Raw genomic sequence first — 12,256 nt, forward strand, 5'->3', positions numbered from 1 at the left:
CCTTGTATTTACGTGAACATTGAAGAGAAATTTTGCAGACAGTGGTTATACATAAACATGACATAACTTGGGTTTTGAGGTAAAATCACATTCATAATGTAAAAAAGTTATTTTTCAAGTTTTTGAGTTTGGGTTCTCAATGAAATATCAAATGAAAGAATGATACACAGATATCAGAGGCATGCAAGTGATCGCCCACCTATATTGTAGGTTAGCACACTAACCAGTGTGACTGGAAAGAAACCACTTCCCCAGACACCAACAAGGAAGTTGGTCTTGAGGCGTATGAGCCTCACATGAAAAGCCCCAGGAAAAAGGACAAGAGTTCCCTCTGCTGGACAAGTTCATCAGAGTCATCACCACTTAATAGCACTGACTATTAGAGAGCACATCAATGCACAACTCTTTGAATCAGACATTCAGTGTCTGACTGCAGCAAACACACCACGACTTAAAGACAGCAATAAGACAAAAAAAGAGACCTGGACTTTGGTCAGAATAGTGTGATATGAGAGTCTGTTTTTTGTTTGCGCGTCCAGCTGTTGTGTCTTTGTGAGATGCAGAGAAGCTGAACAGAAGTGTGAAATTATTACAACAAAGCATAGAGGAAGAGGTGTAATGTGTGTGAATGTATGGGGGGTGGCTGTTGTGGTGGATGAGGTGAGATGATGTGAGGGGTACGTGTGAGGAGGATGAGGAAAAACAATTCAGTGCAGGCAACACTATGGGCACATAATGTTGCTGAACCTAGACCTGAGCAACTGCAGCAACCCCAGATCATAGCACTGCCCCCACAGGCTTGTAGAGTAGGCACTAGGCATGATGGGGGCATCACTTCATCTGCCTCGCTTTGTTTATTTGTTTATTTAAAAAGGATCCCCATTAGCTGACGCCAAGGCGACAGCTAGTCTTCCTGGGGTCCAGTCGGTAATATTTAATAGAGCACAACAGGCATTACAATCTCAAGTAATTATAAAATATATAAAAATGAAAAAAATAAATCAAAACAAAAGCAGTATACAGTCATGTATCACATAAATCCAACCACACTCAAGTAGGATGATGATATAATTAAGGTGTTGATATCAAATACATTCTTAATCTTCTTTTAAAACCAGCCTTTCCCTTAATTTCACGAACCTCACCTGGAAGACTGTTCCAAAACGCAATTGACCTATAAAATACTGACAACTTCATAGAGTCAGACTTAGGTAGTGGTAGAGTAATCAGTCCACTATTCGCCCCTCGAGTGTTATAAGAATGAGTATTTGAGCAGTAAATTATATTATTATAAAAAAATTTAGGAGTCTGGGTATTAATTATTCTATGCAAGTACATTAGTACATTAGCAGATAGCCTGTCCTTGACTTTCAACCAGTTGAGACGTTCAAGCATTTCTGCAACACTAGTTCTTAGAGAACAACCAAGAACTAGTCTTGCAGCCTTGTTTTGAGCCACTTGTAATTTGTTTAAAAGACTGCTAGATGCAGCAGACCATACAACTGAACAGTAATCAAGGTGACATAAAACCAATGAACAAACTACCTGATGAAACAACTGTGAGTTGAGAAACGGAGCACATTTACGCGTTATGGCAACTTCTTCTTACCCTGATGCCCCCATCACTCGGGAACAGGGTAAATCTGGACTCATCAGACCACATGACCTTCTTCCATTGCTCCAGAGTCCAATCTTTGTGCTCCCGAGCAAATTGAAGCCTTTTTTCCAGTGAGTCTCACTGATTAGTGGTTTTCTTAAGGCTACACAGCTGTTCAGTCCCAATCCCTTGAGTTCCCTTTGCACTGTACTTGTGGAAATGCTCTTACTTTCACTATTAAACATAGCCCTGAGTTCTGCTGTTGTTTTTCTATGATTTGATTTCACCAAACGTTGAAGTGATCACTGATTACATTCAGGTTTTTTTTCTCCGACCACATTTCTTCCTGGAAGACGATGGTTCCCCACTATCCTTCCAGTTTCTAATAATGCATTGGACAGTTTTTAACCAGTTTTAGTAGTTTCTACAATCTCCTTAGATGTTTTCTCTTCTTGATGCATGCCAATGATTTGACCCTTCTCAAACTGACTAACATCTTTTCCGCGACCACGGGATGTGCCTTTAGACATGGTTGTTTAAGAAATGAGAACCTCCTCAGTTAAAGGTGCAGTAGGCAACTTTTATAAAACTAACTTTCTGTCATATTTGCTGAAACTGACCCTATGTTCAAGTATAATTGCATAAAGCAGGTCATTTAAAAAAAAAAAAAATCGGCTCCTCTGGCCCCTCCTAGAGCCTGTAGCGCGATTTGCAAGACACCCACCGCTCCACATTCAGATGCACCAATCACGTCCAGGGGTGTATCTAACAGAGTGTCAATCACTGCTCATGGACACGCATTTCATAGCGCCCTCCCCTCCCTCCACCACCTCGCACCACTTGGCCGTGGGCGTGTAGAAGGAGCCGGGACGTAATCCTCGTCTGAGGCCTGTGCCTCAGCTTCACTCTCAAACGTCTAACCACATCAACAGGTAGCGGTCATATATCTACCACATAGCAAATTGATAAATCTAAACTGTGGAATAAACAGGGTTTCTGCAGGTTTGAGCAAGTGAAATTTAAGACTTTTTAAGACCTTTTTAAGACCATTATAGGTTAAATTTAAGACCTACTCGAAGTACGAAAAATTAGGAAAATCAGAGACACAGAATAACTTTTAAAATAATACTTAATAATCAACTATCCTCTTGACATGATTTAACATGCACTGAGACATGTCTCAACCTCCTACATCTAATGTGCCATGAATAGTTTTGTAATGGTTTTGTAATATTTCAATGGAATTAAACAGCTTTGAAACACATCGCTGTAGACCACTATAGAACTCCGGGTGTCACGTGACTTTTTTTGGGTTGACACCGCCATATTGGCAGGAAACCTCTGAGGAAAAATTAATAGAGCCAGTGGTGATTTCCTTATAAGGACTGTTCAGCACATAGTTAAGCCAAACAACGAAATCATTTCGTTCAAGCTCTAACAGCCGAGTTTTACATGGAGCAGTACCAGTTTACGCCACACGATGGCGCCTCATTTGTTTTCATCGCTTAGTTCAGCAGGTGTCACTCTTGAATCCGTCTCCTTTGTTTTTTACTTTCTCAATCTCCGTAATGTGGACGCAGGTGAAGGGTACACGCCACGAACGTTTTATTATCTGTTATTATAGTTTGTAATATGCCGTGTAATATGATTTATATGGTTCTGTTTAATAAATGTATTGTGCGTAAATCCCTCCACTTCGTCTCCTGCCTGTTACTTCATGTTCAAGCATACTACTAGCAAACGTGGCTATAAGCTTCTCTCTATTTCCCAAGTTGACAACGAGGTTCATGTGACAGAAGAAGTCTCCAGTCCAAAAGGAGGCAAAAATACATAACGCTAACAAACGTTACGCGACGATAAAATCTCCCCGCTTCGCCTGCGCCGTACGACCGGACCATCCTCGGTGCAGCAACACATCACAAACCGGGCTGAACACCGGATTCCACTTCCAGGTCTCATTTGTAGTTTAATTTCGGCGCACTGCTAATAGTTATATTTAATAAAGAACTACACAGAACACACGGAACTAACTGTGAATGCCACCGACGCACTGGACGAAATGCGAATGAAGCGGTAAATGCACGTCAGGATTTAAGACTTGATGAAATGTAATTTAAGACCTACGATGCAAAATATGCTCATATTTAAGACTTTTTAAGGCCTTAAATTGGCATTATCAGATTTAAGACTTTTTAAGACTTTTTAAGACTCCGCGGAAACCCTGAATAAAACGCCACAATGAATGCTTCTAACTGTTATTGATAGCAAACATCACCGATGTAGGCTACTTTCAGAAGCATCCTAACCTTGGTTTTGTCCTAAAGTTGACTATTGCTAAATATTTTGACCTAAAATGATTTAGCAATAACGAAGGGTATTATAAAAACTATTTTGTTGTTCTTACGTCGGTGTGTTCCATGCTAGTTTGTTTACTCGCTCTCTCTCGGTTCTCTGCTCGTGCACAGCATTCCAGGGCCAATATGCACGCGCTCTATCGTGCACAGCTCTTCCTTGTGGGGGGAGGGGCTTGCGAGACCTTTTTGGGCTTTAGCGGAAAGTGGGGAGGGACTGAGAAGTTGTCGATGTTCAAATTTTTTGGCAAAGTCCTGGATCTTCGCAATCCTGCCTACTGCACCTTTAACCTTACCTCGATGTATTCCATCTTTATTGATCCAAAACAACCAATTTGAAAATTGCTGAGATGGAGAAGCAGCGGAAATACTAAAGCGGAAACACGCAACAACCAAGCGGATCAATCACAGCTGTTGCGCAATGTCAAATGTTCCACAGTCAAATAAAACCTCGATAAATAAAAGAAAAACCTCTTACCTCTTGGAAGAAGTCGGATAAGCCACAGCTTTTACCAGCATCAAGGCGGAGGTGAGGACGAGGTGAAAGACGAGCTGTCCCACTATACAGTAGGCAGGTTTCCGTGGAGAAAACTGGAGAAAACAGCCAATTGTGTTCGCTTTGTCAGCTACACTGTGACTATCAGGGCATTTACTTGGCTAGAAACTTCGACCAGAAATCCCCTCAGTTGCTTAAAAACCGCGTGCATTCAAAATATCCTACTCCAGAAAGACAGTCGGGCAATCCCTGGATATTAGAGTTGAAACGTTCGCGAAAGAACCGAATCTATTTGCCGACTCTTGTCGCAGTTGCGAGCATAGACTGTAAATAAAGATGGACGGCGGAACTGCTCCTCAAAAGTGAAGTAAGTAGAGCTCCCCCTGGTGACTGGCTGCAGTATAGGTCATAAACTCCATCTCCTCTATGTTAGTGGATGGGACTTGGGCAGAAATAAAACACATGTAAAATACATGTTAAATACATTTCTTTCAAGGATGGTTTCTGTCATTTAAGGTAGTTAATATAATATTGTATACGTTCAAGTGTCATTTTGTTTGTATAACTTTCGTTTTAGTTAGTTATTTGACACTATTGAAACAGGTGTAGCAGCTTCTCAAAAGTGAAGCCAAAGCAAGTAGAGCTCCCCCTGGTGGCTGGCAGCAATATAGGTCATAAGCTCCACCTCCTCCATGTTAGTGGATTCCTGGTGAGCGCAAATGTGTTTACCGAATTTCTCACGTAATAAATAAAGCAACTTTCTATCTAGAATCTCTATTTTAGATATAGATAAACCCAGATATCCCAGCAAGAGCATATATGTATTGGTGGGATGTCTAAGTTTGAATGATTCTGATCCAAATCTTACCCTATCACAGTGCTTATTTGAAGGATAAAATAAGTCACCCCCAGGCTGGCATCTTAAAAATGAATAAAAATCAAAATGAGCCACATTTTTGAACAGCTCTTTGAAACGATCTTTGAAAAAAAAAAATGGATCTACAAGATCTCAAAAAGCCATAAATACCATCTCTACTGTATATGGACAGCAACACAGTTTGACTCCAAACTCTTTTCACACACACCTGCCCGTTGACCCTTGACCTCCATCACCTCTCTCCTCTCCTTGTGGTCAAATCAACTCCCACCATTCACATCATCACACTCTCTTGTCCTGTCTCTAGCCTTGATCCCTTCCTTTCAATCAACAGAAAACCAGTATCACACACCTGGCTCAACCGGTACCTCCTTTAATAAACTGAAATACAATATACATATGATTTTACATTTTAACTCTTTAATGTCAATTCTAAAGAGCAATGTATGCACTGTAAATACAAGATATGTATATATTAAACAGAATCGCATTATTAGCAAGGTATTTTCTCACAGATCCATTGCATAGAAGTTTCACACCTCAGGTCGTTCCACTCAGGGGTGTCAGCTCTGATATGTGCACAATCCTCTTTGATCAGGGGGGCATCTTTACCTCCATTATCAGGCTGCTCTCCCCCCCAGTACCTAACAGGTCAACGAAAAGACAACTGTGAAACATGACATAAACACTGTTCCTCAATCACACATAACGGTTTGTGATTTGTTGTTGTGTGTTATCTGCAGAAAAAAAATGACGGCGAGGGTTTGAGCAAAGCCAACAGTGTGAACACACTTGTTAATCTATATTCACATAATGTTTTGGGACATGTAAACAAATATATTTTATTATGATTTAGTGTCTGTGTGAAGAGTGAATTCTCTTATCAGAATGATGTCACTCAGATTTAAGTATTGTCCATATAAATGCAACCATTGAAGTTTAGTATTTTTTTGGGTTTTTTTTTTTTCATTTGGCTGGTTTTGATTCAGGGTGTGATTCATTCTATAATTATTTAGAATATCTAATTAAAGTGAATCTAAATGTCATCAATCCACTTCCAGGTCCCTTCCTTGTCTCTGTCACTCAAACCAATCCAAGCTTGTTTCTTGGTCAATGTGGACAAAAACGTCTGTTCAACATGAAGAAAAACCCGTTTTTAGTTTGGTATATGCAGTTTTATCTATATTACATCGATCAACCACAACATTAAAACCACTGACAGGAGAAGTAAATCACATTGACCATCTTGAGACAATTAAGTGTTCTGCTGGGAAACTTTTGGACCTGGCATTCATTGGTGTGGATGTTACTTCGACATGTAGCATCCACCTAGACCAGACCAGACACCTCCACCTCTTAGCAATGACACTCCTTGATGGCAGCAGCCATCCCCAGCAGGATGCAGACACACAAAAACGCTTAAGGAACAACTAAAAAAACATGAAGAACAGCACAAGATGTTGACCTGGCCTCCAAATTCACTAGATCCCAAATTGATCAAGTATCTGTGGGATGATCCACAGAGGCCCCTCCCCTCAAAGGCCCCCGCTAACAACATCCTGTTGCCAGACACCACAGGACACCCTCAGAAGGCCCATGTCCATTCTCTGATGAGTCACAACTGTTTTAGAGACACAAGGGAGACCTACACAATATTAGGACATAGGGTCATTATGAAATCATAATGTCATAATGTTATGCCTGATTGGTGTATATTATCTATTATACACATCTACAGTATTTCAGAATTAATATTGTAACCTGATTATCCTAAGCATAACACCTCTAATTATATTTATAGAGTGCAAAAGGCTTAATACAAAACAAGTAAGTGTGTTTTGATAGACTGACTTCTTGTCCACAGTGAGACAGAGTAATAGTTCTAGATGTATACTGATTAATTATAGGACACATACACGTACCTGTTCTTCAGGGATGTCTATCACCACTAGATCTGCTCCTCTGTCTCTACAGTCCTGTCTGCCTTGATCCCAGGATCCAGACTCCTCAGAGAGGAAATAACAGGAACCACTGAAGATTTGCCATCCTGCGGGACACATTTTCTCTGGAAGAAACATAAAACAGGAGACATTACAAATCAACGAGTCCATGGATTTGGAGTCGTTGAGAGTTGCTGGGTTGAAGTTCCAAGACGACTGGGGTTCATGTCCCGTGTTTTCATTTGCAGTTCTGGTCAAGCAACAAAACTATAACACATGCTAAAACCAGAAAGTCCTGAAGGCAAATATGCAGTGCTCATCGTTCAAAGAGAAAATGTGCCCATCAGCTACATCACATACGAACACACTTCAGGGATGCAACTGTACACTGACAGATCTGTATTAACTGTGATATTGAAGGCTGGAATCGGATGCAACCAAATGAACCCTGCATTAAGCCAGTCTGCTTTGACATTAGTAGAGAAAAATGGAAATTGGGCAAGTTGCAATTATTCCTTTATGTTTCATGCTGCCCAACAAATGCAATTATTCAGGAAGGGCTGTGCAACAACGAGTGTCATACTTCTTCTTCTCTAGGAAACTTATTCATAAAAAGGTTTTCTATTTCCTATTGAGCGCATTAAATCTTTTTTACATAAGGCAAAAAATAATAACAATACATACATGCAAGTCTAATGTGATGGTTACGTGCATATGCAGTGGTGTACACCTACGCATATTGTCACACCAAAAACAGGGCCATAGCTGCCTGTAGATTTGCGTATTAGCCACAAGTGCATAACTTCAAGCTTGGCAAACTGGATTGTCCTGTGATCTCACAAATCTCTTGGAAATCCAGCTGCCTTGCAAAATATAGATTTGCTGCTGTTGCAGTGTAGTAATATAATGTAGGTGCCCCCGTCTTGACAGTACTGATTCAAGTTTGATTTATAAAAAGTCTCAAAAGAGAAGACTCAAAAGACTCACGCCGAAGTGTTTTCAACTCTTCAGTCATCTCAGTCAGGTTGGCGTTCAGCAGGTCTCTCTCTTCAGTCATGGAGGAGAGTTTGCTGTTGCTGGTCTGGAGACGCTCAGTCAGGTTGTCTTTGACGGCAGAGAGCTCTGCAGCTGAATCATGCACTGAGTGATGGACATAAATAAATAAATACAGAGACATGTTTCAGAAACACAAATGAATTAATTGATTCTATATTAGTAGCAATACTTTAACCAAAATTCAATATGCTTCCAAACTTTGGTTCGTCTTTGGTTCTCTGTGGGGCTGACCCCAAAATAAACAATTAAAATCGACATCAACTCACAGTGGGCACAAGCGGCGATGAGGCCGGCCAGCAGGAAAACACTCAGCAGCCCCAAAAAGGCGATAACGCCTAAATAAAGTTTCTTCTCAGGGGCCCTAGAATCTGAATAGAACAGATAAAAGACCAGTGAAAACAATAAAGTGCACAGTAATAATGGCATATGATAAAACACAGTCACTCTACACACAGCTTCATATGCTTTCACCACAACAGGTCTAAGCCAAGCCGAGTGTGGTAATGTTGTTTTTTTTCTCTTGCCCACTGCAAAGTGCTTGATAATTATTGGATTTCTCTCTAAATTATTGCGACATCTTAGCCTTTCTGATAACATACACATTAAAAAGCACATGAATGAATTTGAACTGAACAGAAATTCATTCTTACGCATGCAATTCCTCGAACATCTTGGGTGGAGCGGTTTAGTGTTGACATAGATTTCGTCCATACCTACTGCTTGGACAGGCAGCGCTGCAGTACAGGCTGTGGCACATGCCAACTGTAAATAGGCCAGTGGGTTTCTTTTTTTTTTCTCTTTTTTCAACCTCTGAGGAAGTCACATGTTTCAGAGGTGATGCATGTAGTGTGTGCAGACAAACATTTTTCCACTGATACTGAATGTCATTGTCCCCTACAGACACGCAGCTTCAACTTTCTCACGGTGCTATTGAAATAGATCAAATTTGTTGATGCAACTTTCCAACTACCAATATAAAACAAGTGAGTCATTTTTGTCTGTGTGCCATCACCTTCTATTTCAGTGTAATGACATTTTTTCACACATTTACTGTAGAGATTACAAACATGAAACTTCATTCTAAGAAGTGATGTCATCAGTTCTGATATGCACACAGTCCTCTTCATCCCACTTTGGGTGGGTAGTTGCTATTGCTATTTTCAACTGTACTACTGTACTCAATTGTATCTATATATTTTGTCAATAACAATACAAATTGTCTCAAAATGCTTCACAAAACCTGGCCTGAAACCCCCAGAGCAAGCACGAAGATGACTGTATTCAAGAAAAACTCCCTTTTAACGGGAAGAAATCTTGAGCAGAACCCAGGTCATATACATACGTCTGATGTAGATGTACATGTAGAATCCAATTGTGACACAAGTACAAGATATAACTGATGAGATGGGACACCCCCTCCCTTCCCTAGGGGAAACAATAACTCAGCTGTTGCGCAAGTTAATGTGGTTACCGTGAACGTATGTGCTCTGTATGTGATGTTGCAGTGCATCCTGCCTCGTCATTAGAACTTCATAAGACTTCAGTGAGGCAGACATTCAGCAGATAATTTTCTTGAATTGATTCAAACAGTCTAAACGCACACACATGCATTCACACACATCACACCTCTTCCTCTTCATGCTTCTGCTCAGCTTCTCTGCATCTCACGAACACATGACAGCTGGAACAAAACAAACAAAATCATATTTGCACTCATCTGATCAAAGTCAACACTGAAGGCCTGATTGAAACAGTTGGGTTTTGTCTGCAACTTCAAGTCTTTGTATCACTGATGTGCTCTCTAATAGTAAGTGCTGTTAAGTGGTGATGACTCTGATGAACTTGTCCAGCAGAGGGAACTCTTGTCCTCTGTCCTGGGGCCGTCTTCATGAGAGCCATTTTCATGTGAGGCTTATACGCTGCAAGACCAACTTCCTTGTTTGTGTCTGGGGAAGTGGTTTGTTACCAGTCACACCACACAGCTGGTATGACTAAACCCAAACTCCAAAACATGAGAAATAGTATTTTATATTATCTGTTTATACATGTGATTTTACCCCAAAAATAGGGCAGGGACATGCTGCAAACCCACGTTGTGTCACTCTTACGTATGACCACTGTCTGTATAATATCTCTATAATGTAGTTAAGTAATTATATGCTGACCTGTGGCCTTAAAAGCTTTTCTTAATAATACACTAGTTAGCCAGGAATGCTAACATTAGCAGTACATCTTATAGCCGACAAACACACTGTTTAATACATTCATTCAATACATACCTTAAACCACGCCATAGCTGTAGGCTTTTAAGTTAATTATGAAGTAATAAGTAATTATATGTTGCTTTTGTTAAAACTGTTGTTTTGTATTTCAGTGAGTCAGGCGGTCATTAGGTCTCTCTCTCTCTTCAGCTGTGGAGGAAAGCTGGATATTGACGGTGAAAAGATCTGAAGCTGAATCACAATTTTCAACAAGCTTAGACAGTGGACATCGTTTATTGAACTGAACACCTCTCACCATCTCTCACAGTCTCACCATCAGTTTCTGGGAAGCAGCCAAAGCAGTCCTTGTGTAACATCGTTTCATATTCCACAGAAATAAAATAAAAACAGGAAAAGCAACAACTGGAACATAAACTGAAACATCTACTCCATACACTCGATCAAAATATCACAACATCACCTTTGGTTCCACATATTCCTGAACTCTGTTACTGGACTTCCTCCCTCAGACAGTAACACTGTGTCCTCTCTGCTGTTGAAGTCAGCCTCTCTGGACTAGATGCTGATGTAAAAACACACAATTGATCCCGGGAAATCTGGTTTAATGCAAAACAATCTGATTTGGATAATTAATTTAAAAGTTATTTTTATCAATAGGTGATTTTACAGTTGCAGAATAAATGAATAGTACTTCAGTAGCTAAAGTTAAAGCATTGGCAAATATCAGACCTTCAACAAGATGTACAACAATGTTAAGCCTTTTTTTTCCACTGCAGAGACCTGTCACATGGAGCATCATTCCATTTAGTGCCCTGTGTCTGTCTAGTATGCACACAGTCCTCATCACCACGTTCACTATTAGGTTGATTTGGCCCCTAGTACCTGGAAGGTAGAAGAATGTAAGGATTTCAATAGGAATATCAAAATGTTTTCATGAGTTCATGATCTGACCATGCAGCTGTTCGTAGCATTTGTAACTTCTTTCAGTGCTACTACTGATAAAGAGTGAGGTTTATTTTTCACAAAACTTTGTCATCATTACATCATATTTGTCATAAAATATTCTTGACATGTTATTCTGTCCCCATGTCGTCACAAAATACAGTAAATCAGACATTTCTTTTAAGATTGTCCCCACCCACTGATTTCCGTCAATGAGGTTATTTCTGTATGATAGTGTCTGTGACTGAGAGAAATGACCTCTGGAAAGTTTTATAAAGGATAGTGTAAAGAGGTTCAAAATGCCAATTTGACCAACCACTTATAGATGGGCAAGACACAACCAAACCAGATCATAAAAATATATCTTTATTTGCACTTCTAAAAATATAATTAAAAATCATGAAGCGACATCTGGGGCTGACTAATTAAAAGAGGGCTGCAAGTTCTCTGGCTGGGTGTCCCGGGTGTGTGTCCTGGTGTGAGGCAAAACCGTACAATCACCAGGGCTGGTACTTTATATTCGGCGGGGTTGGCTGCTGTACCAGGTGTCTCCATCGGCACTACACCTTGGCTACTGCTGCTGCTCTACGCTGCGCTGTGCTGTTGCCGGCACTTTCTTACTACACGTCACACACACCCCACTGACACCAGCAGACAAAGAGAGAGAGACTCATTAAGAAACATCACCAAACTACTAATAGGGAGCTTAAACACACAATACCTGGCACCAGCAAGCAAAGAGAGAGTGATTAACAAGAAACATCAAACTACTAAT

General features: G+C 40.4%; 1 protein-coding gene across 1 annotated transcript in view; it reads right to left on the bottom strand.

Annotated features, from left to right (window-relative positions):
* The window catches only part of LOC311488785 (CD209 antigen-like protein A), a gene marked incomplete at its 5' end in the record, with an annotated part of 31,254 nt that extends 20,359 nt beyond the window's left edge, over positions 1 to 10,895 (bottom strand). The window contains 3 exons of the mRNA XM_084545635.1: positions 8,249 to 8,401; positions 8,584 to 8,685; positions 10,835 to 10,895. Coding sequence (XP_084401761.1) covers positions 8,249 to 8,401; positions 8,584 to 8,685; positions 10,835 to 10,895 — 316 coding nt within the window. The remainder of the gene's footprint in view (positions 1 to 8,248; positions 8,402 to 8,583; positions 8,686 to 10,834) is intronic.
* Between the last annotated feature and the right edge of the window lie 1,361 nt (positions 10,896 to 12,256).

Source organism: Chelon labrosus (genome assembly GCF_963514085.1).
Source record: "Chelon labrosus genome assembly, chromosome: 5".
NCBI classification, from domain to species: Eukaryota; Metazoa; Chordata; class Actinopteri; order Mugiliformes; family Mugilidae; genus Chelon; species Chelon labrosus.